The sequence below is a fragment of the Marmota marmota genome, unplaced genomic scaffold (assembly GCF_001458135.2).
Source record: "Marmota marmota marmota unplaced genomic scaffold, marMar, whole genome shotgun sequence".
In the NCBI taxonomy this organism is placed as follows: domain Eukaryota; kingdom Metazoa; phylum Chordata; class Mammalia; order Rodentia; family Sciuridae; genus Marmota; species Marmota marmota.
Genome location: NW_026000079.1, coordinates 1,480,534 through 1,497,000, shown reverse-complemented (window position 1 = coordinate 1,497,000; position 16,467 = coordinate 1,480,534). Strand labels below are relative to the sequence as shown.

The following is a 16,467-nucleotide window of genomic DNA, read 5'->3' as shown; positions in this document are numbered from 1 at the left end:
GGGCATCCGCAGCTATGGGCCACGCGACCGCAAGCGCGACCGCTACGACGCCTTCTGCTTCACCTCGGCTCTGGCAGGTGAGGGGCGGAGGGAGCCGGCCACCGGGACTTGGGACGGGGTCTGAAGAATAGGGGCGGAAAGTGCAGGGCGCAAAGCGCGGGTCGCCGGCAGTGGCCTCCCTTGCCGAGGCTCCGCCGTCCCTCCAGCAGCCCGCCCGCCCCGGCTACTTCCCCGCTTCGAAACCCACCTGCATCCGGTTGCCGCGACCCTTTCTCTGCCACCACCCGAGTGGTGCTGGCCCTGCGCCCTGCTCCGCTGCCCGGGGGTCTGAATCCTGGTGCCACCGCCCCTCCCCGCTCCCCGCGGCTGGTGACCGATTTGGTCCCTAGGCCAGGTGTTCTTCGTGCCTGGGCGACTGACGCTCTCTGAAGCGCACGCGGCGTGCCGGCGGCGCGGGGCGGTGGTAGCCAAGGTCGGGCACCTCTACGCCGCCTGGAAGTTCTCGGGGCTGGACCAATGCGACGGCGGCTGGCTGGCGGACGGCAGCGTGCGCTTCCCCATCACTGCTCCGCGGCCGCGCTGCGGGGGCCTCCCGGACCCCGGGGTGCGCAGCTTCGGCTTCCCCAGACCCCAGCAGGCGGCCTACGGGACCTACTGCTACGCGGAGTAGAATCCACAGCTCCCCATCAGCGCCCGCCAAGAAGAGTGGTGGCGGGGTCACTTGCCGCCCCTTTCCCAGGAGCCTTCTGTCACGCCACACGCGGAGTGGTCCCTCCTGACCTGCCTTCCCAGCCGGGGGCTGCGGGCCACGGACTCCGGCTGGCCCAACTTTGGGGAGGGGAGGTGGTGGCATCCCCCGCGGCTGCGTGCGACCCTTGGACCCATTGACCGCAGACCCACCGGGTTCCCATCCCAGAGAACGCAGACACACAGGGCGGAGGGCCGCCCCGAGGAATTAACTGGCCTCTGCGTACAGTAATAAAATAACGTGGGGACCTTCGGTGTCTGATGAGGCTGGGAAGCGTGGGGGTGTGGGTGTGCGGGAGGAAGGACCCAGCGTGCAGACTGAGCGCCTGGGTAGGAGGAGGGGATCCACTGCCTCCAAAGGATGGGTTATCAGAAGACAGCATTGCGACAAAAGGGCTATCACAGGCTGGTAGCGCTGAGCGCAACTACTGGACGGGACCTTGCGGGCCGATGGTGCCATGAGCCACAATTTGGACGCGGCGCGGAGCTTCCTGGAGCAGCTGGAGGAACAGGGCGGCCTGAAGGGGGAGGTTCTGGCCGCGAGTTCAGTGTCCCCGGGGAGCAAAGTCCACGGCCCACTTGGAGGGTTCATACACACTCGGGACCCAGTGTACTGGTCGCACTTGGGGAACAATGCCCCTGTTGGGCAGGGCAGGCCACGCAGGTGCAGTAGAAGAGGGCGATGACACACCTGCGCTGGAAGTCCCACACCCAGGCTACACCTGACGACCTGGGTCACCCTGTGATTCCAAGGAACTGGAGGAAGAGGAACAGGGAGGCTCTAAGGCGGAGTGGATGAAGGACAGGACGTGGATGAAGGACGCCGATAGCCAGGGCTTTTCTGACCCCTCTGGTCTCAGCCTCCTTGTTGAAGTGGGGACCAAACTGAGAATTAAAAAGTGTAGGTAAAAGTGCCTAGCATATCTTGGGGGCCCACTTCCTAGGTGCCTTTATCACGACTTAAAAGATTCTAAATATTTTCAATAAGGGTAATACAATCAAAGCTTAAGGCTGGAGTAAGAAGCACCCTAGGCATACTACAGGCAATAAAATATTTAAAATGTAACTTACGTGCCAAACATAGAAACATACTGTACAAATACTCAAACCTGATATATGATGGTATGTATCCAATTTAGAAATACGTGATATATAAATGTATAAAAATAAATGTGATTTTTAAAAGGTGGAAAAAAAGGGGGTGGGGCTATCACAGACCAAGGGAGAGAGCAGGAAAGTCTCCTGGCCCAGGACCCCAGCGGGAGAACCCAGACTGTTATTGCAACAGGTGCCACGCGGGGGCGCCGCACACTCATCTAGGGTTCCTTTAGTTCTCCTGTTAGGAGCGCTGCACACCCCGAGGCCTGCCCTCTGGGCCCCAGAGAGCAGATATACTGTGGACCTAAACATATTTCAAAATGTGTTTATATCTTGACAGTCTCCCAGAGCGCTTTCAGGGACAGTCTCCCAGAGAGCTTTCAGGGACTGCTATAAAAGAAGGGAGCCGGGCGCAGTGGCGCACTCCTGTAATCCAAGCGGCTCAGGAGGCTGAGATAGGAGGTTCAAAGCCAGCCTCAGCAAAGGCGAGGTACTAAGCAACTCAGTGAGACCCTGTCTCTAAATAAAATACAAAATAAGGCTGGGGATGTGGCTCAGTGGTCGAGTGCCCCGAGTTCAATCCTTGGTACGTACAAATAAATAAATAAATAAATAAAAATTCAAAAGGAAAGACAGTTGTTAAAAATCAATGGGAAATTAATCCTTCCGGAGGAGACAAACACCAAACTCGAGGCCACAGGCAAACCCAGAACTAGAACAATGACCCTCTAAATATATGGCTAAAATTACTAATCAATAGACAAACTCTAATGTCACCAATTTATTTTTCATGTATTTCATGCACGTGTGTGCACACACACAAACACACACACATACACACACAGTTATGTATAGCTTAACAACAAGGAAATGTTTTAAGAACTCACTTGATTTTCTCCTCGTTCCAACATCACAGGGTGTACTTACATAAACCCGGATGGTAGAGCCTACTGTATACCTAGGCTATAGGGTGGAGTCTTGCTTTTAGGGCACAACACTGTTCAGCATGTTACTGTACATAATATTGTAGACAATTGTAACACAATGGTGTTTGGGGGATTTAAAAATAGAAAATTTACAGTAAAATTATGGTATGAAAGACAATAAGATGGTGAGCTTGTCCAGGGCCCTCAGGGTGAGTGGAGTTTGCAGGACTGGAAGCTCCTCTGGGTGAGTCAGTGACTGTGCAGTGAGTGGACCTGATGCCCTACTGTACACTACTGTACACTTTATAAACACTCTACTCTAGGCCACAGCAACTTTATAAAGACATTTCATTGACAAATTAACTCTACTCTAGGCCACAGCAACTTTATAAAGACATTTCATTGACAAATTAACCTTAGCTTACTGTAACTCCCCCCCCCCTTTTTTTTTTTTGTTGGATTGTTCTGTTTTTGGTGATACTGGGGATTGAACCCTGGGCCCCACATCCGCTAGAGGAATTCCCTACCACTGAGCTACACCCCCCTGCACTGTAACTTTTTTACTTCATAAATTTTGAGATCTTTAAAAACTTTTCCACTCTGTTTGCAATAGCACTTAGCTGAAAACAAACATTATAGCAGCCATACAAAAAGATTTCTTACCTTATATCTTTACTCTCTGAGCTTTCATCTATTAATCATTCTTTAATTTTTTTAAGTTGTCAATGGATCTTTTTTATTTACTTATATGTGGTGCTGAGGATCAAACCCAGGGCCTCACACAGGCCAGGCGAGTGCTCTACCACTGAGCCACGCCTCCAGCCCTTACTAATCATTTTTAAAAAACTTTTTTTGTTAAAAACTAAGACACACACACACACACACATTAGCCTACACAAGGCCAGGATAATAATTGCCACAGTCTGCTACCTTCACATCTTGTCCCCCTGGAAGGTATTTAGGGACAGCAGCACACTGGGAGCTGTGGAGCTGCGGTCTCCTCTGACAGAGACGCCTTCTCTGGAATCACCCCTGAAGGACTTCTGAGGCTCTTGAAGAGGTGGCACTCTGCAGAACTGTGTGCATGGTGGTTTGCTTCTTTCTTCATCGTGATTTGCTTACACGTGGATAATACTCTTCTCTATAAATGAGAACCTTTCAGTGTTGGGTCTGTGCTTTCAAATTTTTTATTTATTTTAGTTGTTGATGGACCTTTATTTTATTTATTTATATGTGGTGCTGAGTCGAACCCAGTGCCTCACACATGCCAGGCAAGTGCGCTACCACTGAGCCCCAGCCCCATCCACGCTTTCACACTTTTGAAGGAGTTTGCTGGGGTTTACAAAGCTTCTGCCAAGCCCTTCACTGTGAATTTTCTTGGGACATCCTTTTCTTCTGAAGTTTCCTTTTCTCTTGCCTCTCTTTAGCTTTGATCTCACTAGGCAATAGGAACTTTTCAGCTCCATTATCATCTTTTGAACATTATTTATTTTTAAATTTGTTCTTTAGGCCTTGGGATACAGCTCAGCTGAGAGAGTGCTGGCCTTGCATGTACAAGGCCCTGGGTTCTAATCCCAGCACCAAAAAAAAAAAAAAAAAATGGGTGTGTTAACCCAATAACTATATATAACTATAAACTTCTAATTAAAAAATTAAGTTTGTTCTTTGTAGTTATATATGACAATAGAGTATAATTCGACATATTTATACAAACATGGAATACATCTTATACTAATTCTAACCTCAGTCTCGTGATTGTACATGACGTGGAGACTCACTGTGATGGATTTATATAGGTACATAGGAAAGTTAAGTCAGATTCATTTCACTGTCTTTCCTGTTTCCTGTTCACCCACCCTTCCCTTCAGTCCCAGCTGTCTAGTGGTCAATAAGAGGGCTCATCTAGTCCAGTATTCTTCTATTCTGCCCTCCTACCTCCTTATCATCTTATGGGGCCACCATTGGATATGGGGTCCTCAGCTGACTGAAATGGTGTGCAGTACGTGGCTGTATTTACTGGTCAAGCAATCTTACTACACTGCAAAGTCCTGGGTAGAGATAAGTAATGAGTGGGCAAAAGGTATAAATATTCTAAAGGTGCTTGATACATGTTTTAAAGTTATCTTCCAAGGGACAGTAACAACTGTTCAATCATTGTTAAAAAGCATTGATTGCACGGGACATCAGCTAAGGATCAGGGAGTGAACAGCATCTTCAATGACCACAATACAGCAAGTAAAACATTTGTGCCAACCCCTAAGCTTCTGTTTTCTCATCTTGATCATAGGATAATAATAACTGTTCCTGGATTTGTTGTAGACATTAATGGAAACATTGCATACACTGGGTTGCATAGCCTGGTCCACACAAGAGGCACTTAAAACTGGCACCTGTAATGACCATGGTAACGATAACACAGCAACAGTAATAATTATTGTTCAGGATGTTACCAGGTAGCCTGTAGGATTGGTTGTTGTATGTAAATGTATTATTCAAGGTTAGCTAGACCAAATCTTATGGGCTTAAAACAGCAAAAGTTTGTTTCTCATTCAGTCTAGTGGTCAATAAGAGGGTTCATCTAGCCAGGTGCAGTGATGCACACCTGTAATCCCAACATTTTAGGAGGCTGAGGCAGGAGGATCGTAAGTTCAAAGCCAGCCTCAGCAATTCAGCTTAGGCCCTAAGTAACTCAGCAAGACCCTGTCTCTAAATAAAATATAAAAACTCCTAGGTTTAATCCCTGGTTACCCCCCCACACACCCCTCAAAAAGAGGCGTCATCTTATTTTAGACATTCAAGGACCCAGGCTGATAGAGCAGCCACCATCTCAAATGCCTTCAATCATCACTCCAGGAGGAAAAAAAGAAAGAGCCCTAGCAATTAAGGCTCCACGCAGAAGGGACACCTGTCCCTTAAATTCACACCTCATTGGCCAGAACCAATTGCATAGCCCCGCACAACCACAAGGGGGCAGGAGAGAACAATCCTACTCGGGACTAGAAGCACAACTGGGACTATCTGCTGAGGAGACCCAGGACCAGATTCTGGGACTTATTGCGAATCTCCTGTCCACCCACGGGCTCCAGAGTTTTCCATGTTCTAGCCTATGTTGAAATCACAGCCCCAGAAACCAAGACCCTGGGCTCCCGAAGTTCAGACAGCAGGAACATGGCTTCTCTGCAGTACAGTGCCTTCAGCCTTGGTCCAGAGACCACAGGAGCAATGGCCAGGGGGCTCGGGGTGTAGCCCTGGGAGGCCCAGGGCCAAGTTCAAGGCCTTGGGATACAGCGCGAAAAACAAACAACCGAAATTACCTAAAGCAGCAAAAAAGGCCATGGGAAGAGCCTTTCATCTGCTGCAGTGCTCCATTTCTGACACCCATAGAGACGATGCCATTGATTCATACTCTGAATGTCGCTAATAGCGTCAGATCTTTTTTTATTATTTTTTACTGAGAATTTCAAAAATACTCAAACGGAGAGAAGATAGTATGATAAAGAACTCCATTGTCCAATCTGATCATTATCAAAATCGTACTTTAGGGGGCACACGTGGTGACTCATACCTGTAAGACCAGTGGTTCTGGAGGCCGGGGTAGGAAGATCCCCAAGTTTGAGGTCAGTCCCTGCAACTTAGCAAGACCCTTTCTCAAAAAAAAAAAAAAAAAAAGGGGGGNGGTGAACAGGAAACAGGAAAGACAGTGAAATGAATCTGACTTAACTTTCCTATGTACCTATATAAATCCATCACAGTGAGTCTCCACGTCATGTACAATCACGAGACTGAGGTTAGAATTAGTATAAGATGTATTCCATGTTTGTATAAATATGTCGAATTATACTCTATTGTCATATATAACTACAAAGAACAAACTTAATTTTTTAATTAGAAGTTTATAGTTATATATAGTTATTGGGTTAACACACCCATTTTTTTTTTTTTTTTTTGGTGCTGGGATTAGAACCCAGGGCCTTGTACATGCAAGGCCAGCACTCTCTCAGCTGAGCTGTATCCCAAGGCCTAAAGAACAAATTTAAAAATAAATAATGTTCAAAAGATGATAATGGAGCTGAAAAGTTCCTATTGCCTAGTGAGATCAAAGCTAAAGAGAGGCAAGAGAAAAGGAAACTTCAGAAGAAAAGGATGTCCCAAGAAAATTCACAGTGAAGGGCTTGGCAGAAGCTTTGTAAACCCCAGCAAACTCCTTCAAAAGTGTGAAAGCGTGGATGGGGCTGGGGCTCAGTGGTAGCGCACTTGCCTGGCATGTGTGAGGCACTGGGTTCGACTCAGCACCACATATAAATAAATAAAATAAAGGTCCATCAACAACTAAAATAAATAAAAAATTTGAAAGCACAGACCCAACACTGAAAGGTTCTCATTTATAGAGAAGAGTATTATCCACGTGTAAGCAAATCACGATGAAGAAAGAAGCAAACCACCATGCACACAGTTCTGCAGAGTGCCACCTCTTCAAGAGCCTCAGAAGTCCTTCAGGGGTGATTCCAGAGAAGGCGTCTCTGTCAGAGGAGACCGCAGCTCCACAGCTCCCAGTGTGCTGCTGTCCCTAAATACCTTCCAGGGGGACAAGATGTGAAGGTAGCAGACTGTGGCAATTATTATCCTGGCCTTGTGTAGGCTAATGTGTGTGTGTGTGTGTGTCTTAGTTTTTAACAAAAAAAGTTTTTTAAAAATGATTAGTAAGGGCTGGAGGCGTGGCTCAGTGGTAGAGCACTCGCCTGGCCTGTGTGAGGCCCTGGGTTTGATCCTCAGCACCACATATAAGTAAATAAAAAAGATCCATTGACAACTTAAAAAAATTAAAGAATGATTAATAGATGAAAGCTCAGAGAGTAAAGATATAAGGTAAGAAATCTTTTTGTATGGCTGCTATAATGTTTGTTTTCAGCTAAGTGCTATTGCAAACAGAGTGGAAAAGTTTTTAAAGATCTCAAAATTTATGAAGTAAAAAAGTTACAGTGCAGGGGGGTGTAGCTCAGTGGTAGAGCACACCTGGGTTCAATCCCTAGTACCAATATATACATATATGCATATATACGTACACATTTTATTTGTCACCTCCACTGTTGGTTGAGTCCCCTCTGGGAGCTGGCTCTCAAGCATTTCTGGCTTGTCCTGAGCCCAAAAGTGTTCTCACAACAAGAAAAAAAAAAATCCCTCAGGCAGAGTCACAGATGTCACAAAGATCCCTTCTCCTTGTGGAGGTGAATGCTGGAAAATTGGGTCACCGCTGCAATCCACTCTGCCTGCTCAGATCCTTTGTGCCTGTGTGAGATTTACTGATTCCCTTTGTCCTGTCAAAAGGACAAAAAGATTTACTGATTCCCTTTGTCCTGTCACGCTGATGCTTCAAGGTGACGACTGATTGCTAGTTCTTTTCTTTCATTGCTTTCTCACTGAGCGCCATCCCCAGGCCTATTTTGTATTTTATTTAGAGACGGGATCTCCCTGAGTTGTTTAGGGCCTTGCCCAATTGCTGAGGCTGGCTCTGAACTCATGATCCTCCTGCCTCAGCTTCTCATTGCTATTTCTGGTTCCGCTCTGGGAAGTGAACCCAGGGCTTCCAGCATGCTAGGCAAGTGCGCTGCCACTGAACTACATCCCTAGCTCACGATTTCTGTTGCTTTGAAAGAAAGTCTTACAACAGAAGGGTCAGTGGGAACAACTACAGTCACTATAGCTCCGTGAGTCCCAAGCCTGCATCACCCGTAACACTTCCCTCCTCTAGGATTCGTTCTCTGGAGCTCTCCCAATGGAAAACCCAGACTCTCATCCCTGAAGGTCTCAGTCTTTCAATATCAAACCCCTCACCGACCACCGTGGCTACAACTTCCTGTTTATGGGATAATCAAGATCAAGTATCCTCCGTGCATGGTGGCACAGCTGGTAACCCCAGAGGCTGAGGCAGGAGGATTGCAAGTTCAAGGCCAGCCTGAGCAACTCAGTGAGACCCTGTCTCAAAACATTAAAAGGGCTGGGGCTCTAGCTCAGTGGTAGAGAACCCCTGGGGTCCATTCACAGTATAAAACAAATCAAATGTCTATGCCAATATAATTTCTTTCTTTACCTACTGACCAATTGGCATGAGGTGCCCAAAATGGCCCCGTAGTTGCTGTGGCCTTAGGTTTAGTGGTTCCTTTACTGTGACCTCTGGTAATGCGTCCTCTGCCCCAGGAACCAGGGCTTCTGATCTTGCAGAGCCTAACTGTATAGGAAGCGGAAGCACCAGTTCCCCAAATGGGCCACTAGGACTGATGATGAGGGAGGTGGTTGTTTTCAGGCCTTAGTTCCTGTACCCGTGATTCCTAGCTACCTAGGATTCAGCACTGCATAAGGACCGTTGGCTCCAAAGAATATACTACATTTTGAGAAGCAGCAGCCCAATCCCAGAGGACCTTCTCCCCAAACTGGTTTTAGATATGCTGTAAAGAGACCATGCTGAACCAGGCGCTGCGGCGCACGCCTGCCTGTAATCTCAGTGCCTCGGGAGGCTGAGGCAGGAAGGTTTCGAGTTCGAAGCCAGCTTCAGCAACTTAGTGAGACCCTGCCTCAAAATAAAATATTTTTAAAAAGCTTGGGGGGCTGGGCTGTGGCTCAGTGGTAGAGCACTCACCTAGCATGTGTGAGGGCCTGGATTCGATCCTCAGCACCACATAAAAATAAAATTAAGATATTGTGTCCACCTATAACTAAAACATAAATATTTTTTAAAAATTAAAAAAAAAAAAAAAAGAAAAGAGCTTGGGATGTGGCTCAGTTGCTAAGTGCCCCTGGGTTTAATCCCCGGTATTAAGAGAAAAAAAAAAAAAAAAGCCATGCTGGTCAACTATCGAGTTGGGCACTTACAGTGATGTGGTATATTATAGGGCCAACGGATCAGGGGTCACGAGCCCATTGACACATTTCCTTCACTATAAAGTGGACCTTGTTTTGTTTCACACCACTGGGGAGTGGACCCAGGACATTCTACACTGAGCCACATCCCCAGTCCTTTTTATTTTTTATTTTGAGACAGGGTCTCTCTGAGTTGCTGAGGGCCTTGCTAAGTTGCCCAGACTGGCCTCAAACTTGCAATCCTCCTGCCTCAGCCTCCTGAGCTACTGATATTACAGGCGTGGGCCACTGCGCCCAGCTAAAGTGGATCCTCTCACTTAGATTTGATACCATAAAGGGACTCATTTCCATTGTGCCTTTGGATATCGGTGCTGGCCAACGCACTTAGTCAGGTAAGGCAAATCCATGTCCAGAATATGCACTAATCCCAGTGAGGACAGATGGCCACTCCTTCCAGATTGAAAAGATACATTGTAACCAACATGCTCAGAGACACTGCCTGGTGTGGGGGCTTACTCCTGGGTGGTGGCTCCTGGGGGATGAGCGCCGGGCTCTGCTGCTGGCAAGTCCTGGCCCAGTCTCCATACCCATCGCAAAGCTCCCTCATTCAGGTCCCCTCATGCAAGCCCGCACATGGAGGACAGAGGCTGCCTGTCATCCCCTGGAGTCCTGTGTCCCCTTGCTGTTCAATGCCTCTTCTGCAGGGGAGGCTCTGTAATGGCACTGACCTAAGACACAGAGCTCTGTGTACCTTGTGCTCCCTGCTGTGAGTCCATCCACAGATCTCTGTTCCCGACTTCTTTGTTTCCCACCCTCCCATCTTGCTCTTTCTGGTTCCTGACCAGCCAGCCAAGTCGTTCCGCTGCTCAGAAGTCCATCTCCACATACTGCCCCCAACTCGCCTCTCCTGTGGCAGAGGAGCCATGCTGGACACCTCCTCCTGGAAGGATTCCCCTCTTGCTCTGGTCTTTCCTGCCCTCCCCAGGTGGCTGGAGTTTGGTGACAGCGCATGTTTGTTCATTTATTTACTTGGGACGAGGTACTGAGCACCGGGGGAGGAGGGGCTTAACCGCGGAGCCACAGTCTCCTGAGCTGCCTAGGGTCTCGCTTTTGCTGAGGCTGGTTTTGAACTCGCAATCCTCCTGCCTCAGCCTCTGGAGCTGCTAGGATTACAGGTGTGCACCACCACACCTGGTTAATTTGTTTGTTTATTTATAATATTTTTAGTAGTAGATGGACACGAGACCTTTACTTTATTTGCTGACTTTTATGTGGTGCCCAGGATTGGACCTAGTGCCTCGAACATGCAAGACAAGCACCCCACCACTGAGCTATAACCCCAGCCCTGGCTTATTTATTTTTAACGTTTTTTAATTTATTGTAGCACTGGGGTTGAATCCAGGAGCACTTAACCACTGAGCTACATCCCAGACCTTTTTGAGACAGGCTCTTGCCAGTTGCAGAGGGTCTCACTAAGTTGCTGAGACCGGTCTCAAACCTGTGACCCTCTTGCTGCTAGGATTATGGGTGTGCCCCCATACTGAGCTCATACCACTGTGCCAGATGGATGGATGGGTCCATAAACCAGGCCTGGAGGTCTCCTCCTCTGAAGTCTGGTCTTAAAGAAAACTGCACAAGGTACAAGGTGAGGCAAGGTAAGAGACGAGGGATAGCAGAGGTAAGTGACATGGGACCTGGCCACCTGCTCATTGGACCCTCTGAACCTGCTAACACCCAACCACAAACACACCATGGGAGTTGCTGCTGTGCCTAGGTGTCCTCATGATGGGGTGACACTGAAAGTTCTCAGATAGTGACAGGCATGTGAACAGGGATGGGGTCCGGGAGAGGTGCATAACTGAATAGCTCATGGCCATGCTGGGAGACCCTGGGAGACAGACTTCCTTCAGAGTCTTCTCACCCGGGCCGTGAAGGCTGAGGTGTTGATTTTCCAGTGTCCCATTTGCCACTGCTGGATCGCCACCAACAGAACCAACCCTCTGGTTTCCTGATTTGCTGTGTACTCAGGTCAAGCAAAACCCTGCAGACAGAAAAACATCCTCAGGAGCAAGTGGCTCTTGGCTTGGAGGGGTGACCACTAAGGGGGTGCGGGTGGGAGACTCACTGGATCCACTACACCCTGTGAATTGGCCAAATCGGGAGTTGAGCCGGGTGTGGTGGCACACACCTGTCATTACAGTGGCTTGGGAGGCTGAGGCAGGAGGATGGAGAGTTCAAAGGCAGCCTCAGCAACTTAGAGAGGCTCTAAGCAACTTGGCTGAGACCCTGTCTCAAAATGGAAAACAAAGAGGCCTGGGGAGGTGGCTCAGTGGTACACCACCCCTGGGTCAAATCTCCAACCAAATAAATAAAATAAAATCCAGTCGGGTGTTCTCTCCATCTTATGCGTGAAGATACTGAAGCTAAGGGATTAGGGTCCCAACAAAGTGGAGAAGCGAGGGGCCTCCCCGTGGGCAGGCGGGGAGAGGGGCTGTAGGGAACCTCCTGGGGGGACAGACTTTGCTCCAGAGTAGATGGGCACAGACTTGGGGTGAGCCCTGCGTTTGGTTTCATGGCTGCAGACCCTGGAGCAGGCTGGGAGTGACCTCTGGACACACGCACTTGTACCCCCTGGTGAGAGTCGGGGACAGGCGGCCAGGCAGATGCAGCAGGGTCTCCCACGCTGTCCTCAAGCGGCAGATCTCTGACACCGGCCCCTGCGGCTGCAGAGCCCTCAGAGAGCTGCCCCAGGAGCCCTCCCTTCCGCCCGCCTGCGCTGGGGTCTTTCAGACGCTGTCAAAGCCCCCATTCTCTGAACACAGCTGGGCCAGCGCCGAGCCGCGCATCCCACGTCCCCAAGGCCGGGGACCCAGGTGTCCGTGCGGCGGGCAAGACCTCAGAGGAACTCAGCTGCCTGGCTCCTGCCTCCTGGTGTGGGAGCGCCTAGAAAACTCTGGAAGGATGGGCTCTCCCAGCGTCCCCTGTGGATGGGAGCCCAGCAAGGACGGCCAGGGCTGACGGCGTGGAGGAGGGATGGGGAGGCTCTCCCCACTTGGGTCCTGGCCTCGGTGGGGTGGGGGTGGGGTGGACGCAGGAGGTGGATTGTTCTTAACCAGAGAGGCTGGAAACCTCCCCGGGCCTGGAGGCTGGGAGGCGGCCAGCTGGGCTGCACGTGGAAGAGGCAGGGAGAGCTGCCACTCTCTCCCCTGCCCACCCTCTCTCCCCCTGGCTCTCTCTCCGGCTCCTTTTCTTTCCCCTGAGAGACCTTGCTGGCAGGACCTCTGGCCCAGGAGGCAGGAGAGTTGGGCTTTAGCTCTCGTCTCACTAAATTCCACACTGTGTGACCCTGAACCTTACTTCACCTTTGGGGGGTCTCAGTGTCCTCGTCCCGAAGATAACTGAGATTTCTACTTGAAGTCTGACTTTCATCCTTCCTGCTTCTGTTGGTCCTGCTTGATCTCCACAAATGCCTGCAGATTTGGAGGGGCCTTTTCTCAGAAAGAAAATAGAAATGGGGGACAGTCCTATGGCTGTGCGTCGAGATGAAGGGCTCTGTAATGGCAAGGAAAGTCCCCACTCAGCAGTTACCATCTCAGAGCGCAGGTTAGACAACATGTAGGTTTTCCCAGCTAGCAATGTTGAAAGGATCTTAAAGAGATGCTCATTGCCTCCTTGAGAAAGCTTCAGGAAGACTCCGTTCCCAAATGGCGAGCCCCCGTCTCCATTCACACAGAGGGTTGTGAGCTCCTGGCCAGGAGGCCTGGCGCAGATTAGGGCTGCACACGCCGAACACTGTCTGGCAAAGGAAAAGACCCAGGTCTTCAATTCACTATAGGTAAGCTCTGGTCCCTTCTTGTTTTGGGTGCTGGGAATTGAACCCAGGGCCTTGTGCATGCAAGGCGGGCACTTACCAACTGAGCTATATCCCCAGCCTGCCAGGTGCCCTTCAATGGATGAATGGATAAAGAAAATGTTGTATATATACACAATGGAATATGACTCAGCCATAAAGAAGAATGGCGTTGTGGCATTTGCTGGTAAATGGATGGAACTGGACACTATCATGCTAAGTGAAATAAGCCAATCCCCCAAAACCAAAGGCCTAATATACTCTCTGATATTCGGATGCTAACCCACAACAAGAGGGGGGAAGAATAGAAATTCACTGGATTAGACTACGGAGAATGAAGGGAAGGGAGGGGGGATGGGGGTAGGAAAGACAGAGGGATGAATCGGACATCACTTTCCCATGTTCACGTAGGAACACACGACCAGTGTGACTCACATCACGTTCAACCACAGAACGGGCAGTTACACTCCATGCATGTACAGTGAGCCACAGTACATTCAACCCTCACGTGTAGCCAAAAAGAACAAATAAACAATTTTTTAAAAATAATGTGGGGCTGGGGCTGGTGCTCAGCGGTAAAGCACTTGCCTAGCACCTGTGAGGCACTGGGTTCCATCCTCAGCACCACATACAAATAAATAAATAACATAAAAGTTTAAAAAATAATGCTTTATGCCGGGGCTGGTGGCGCACACCTGTAATCCCAGCAGCTGGAGAGTCTGAGGCAGGAGGATCACGAGTTCAAAGCCACCCTCAGCAACAGTGAGGCGCTAAGCAACTCAGTGAGACCCTGTCTCTAAATAAAATACAAAACAGGGCTGGGGATGTGGCTTGGTGGTTGAGTGCCCCTGAGTTCAATCCCCGGTACTACTACTACTATTACTACTAATAATAATACTTTAAAACAAAAGTTTAAAAAAGTACCAATATAAATATGAAAAAAGAAAAAAAATCCAGATCTTCTCAGAGCCCGAGCCGTGGACTGGGTCGCCCCCCTCCCCCAGTGCAGGTGAATGGTGTCCATCAGAGAGTTGTACAGGTGACAAAATGGTGTCAGAGGAGTGACACCCTTTGAGATTTGCCACTGCGGGTGGCAGGTGGAGACTCTGGCTGCAGTGCTGAGACCCCCTCCTCCCCTGGAGGTCGGCAGCGTCCCTCCCTGTCCCTCCCTGTGCCTGCTCCCTCACCAGGAGTCCGCCTCCTGAACACACTGCCCCAGGTGCTGGCCCTGGGTCAAGGTCGGACTCCCCCAGGGCAGCAGCGCTGCACCTGGACTTCTGGTCAGGAGGCGGGTGGCCGGGAAGGTCACTTTCCTGGGCCTTCTGTGGTCCCAGGCAGGTTTCCCCGGGGCAGGAACTGTGGTTACATCCAGCAGCCACTGGGATTGAATGTCAGCCACTGGGTGGCCTGGCTCAGGCTGGCTGGCCTGAAGCCCTGTCTGTGGAGCCCTGGTGGGGGTGAGCCCGAGGCTGTGGGGGCAGGGGGCAGGCCACCATGTCAATACCCCCCTGAGGGCAGGGACTCTCTTCCAGCCCTGAGTCGGGAGGTCAAGGTGAGCAAACAGGCCCTGGAGCCACTAGGCACTGCTCAGACCTGTCCCCTGAGGCCTCTCGGTACCACCTCTCCATCTCTTCAGCTTCTCCAGGACAGGAGGGCCGGGCGCTGTGTTCCTGGAGCCTAAAACAGTGCCTGGCCCACGTTGGTTCCTAGCTGGCATTTAGTTAATGAAAAGAACAAAAGCGAGGCCTCCTCCTCCCCCGGCCTCCCCTCCAGAGGCACCTGGCCCTGTGCCCTTTAGTCTTGCATTTGTGCGAGCCACCTGCTGAGGGATCTGATCACTGCCATCCCAGATCTTTCTGTCCCTACAGTAGAGGGACCTCTGAGGAGTGGCTGGAATCTTCTTTGACCCTCAGGCCTTTGGGAGGAGCTCTTTGGGAACTCAGCGGTGGCCCGGGGGTGCAAGCCCAGGCCGTGGGGTTGGGGGTGGGCTTCTGGTAGGGAGCTGTCCAGAACCCCCAGGGGGGACTTGGGGTGCAGTCCCGCGGGAGCCAGGGCCTGTGTCTGCGGTGGGCACCCCACTGTGCTTGCAATATTTTGAGGATGCGGCTGCATTTTATGGGGGTCACAAAGCTGCCCTCGTGTCCAGGAGAGGATCCAGGCACCGTCGCCCGCGGTCCGTGCCAGGGGTGTCCCTGAGTCCCAGGAGGGGGAGGGAGAGAGGAGCCGAGGAGAGGGCCTGGGAAAGCGGAGGGAAGCGGGGGCGGCGCCATTGGTATTCTGGCCGCTGCGGAGCCCCTGACAACTGCTGGCGCCTCAGGCCCACCCCTTGGCAGCCGCCTGCACATTGAGCAGCCCCGGCCCTGGCCAGCGGGCTCTGGGCGCCCGGCAACGCGGCGACTGTGCACATTGGTTTGCACGACCAGCGGCACCGCTCAGAGTGCCCCGGGCACCCCCTCGGCTAGAGGTTTCTTGACTCGCTTTGCTTCACCCGTGATTCTGCTGTCTAACCTCCATCCCCCCAGCTGCAAAGTCAGCTCCTCCTCTGGGAGCACCGCGGGAGACAGTGCCCAATCAGAACATCCCCAGGGAGGCGGCCACGGTCAGCTGCACCTCATCCTTGCCTCCAAAAGACAGCTTCCCATTTTTGGGGTGGGAGGCGGGGTATCGCTCTTTCCAGGATCCTTCATCCTTTTCCCTACTAAGTTTGAGTCCCTCCTCTTCCCTCTTTGACCAATGGGAAGTCCCTCCAGTTGTCTAACTTCCATCCCTCCAGCTACAACATCATCTTCTGGCGCTCCCTCCCCGCCCCTTCTGCCCTCCCTTCCTACTCCAAGTCCTCATCCTATCCCCGGAACGATGTCCTACTTCGCTTGTCCTTGCCCTCTCCGCTGCCGCCGGGAACCGACGCAGAGAAGGCAGCGGGTCCCGTGACCACCCCGAGCCCCTCTCGTTCCGGGATAGGGGGCGGGGGTGGCCCCAGGGAAGGGCGGG

General features: G+C 50.8%; 1 protein-coding gene across 1 annotated transcript in view; it reads left to right on the top strand.

The window, feature by feature from the left end:
- The window catches only part of Bcan (brevican), a 36,846-nt gene that overhangs the window by 3,959 nt on the left and 16,420 nt on the right, over positions 1-16,467 (top strand). The window contains exons 6-7 of the mRNA XM_048814940.1: positions 6-77; positions 390-668. Of these exons, the coding sequence (XP_048670897.1) occupies positions 6-77; positions 390-668 (351 nt within the window). The remainder of the gene's footprint in view (positions 1-5; positions 78-389; positions 669-16,467) is intronic.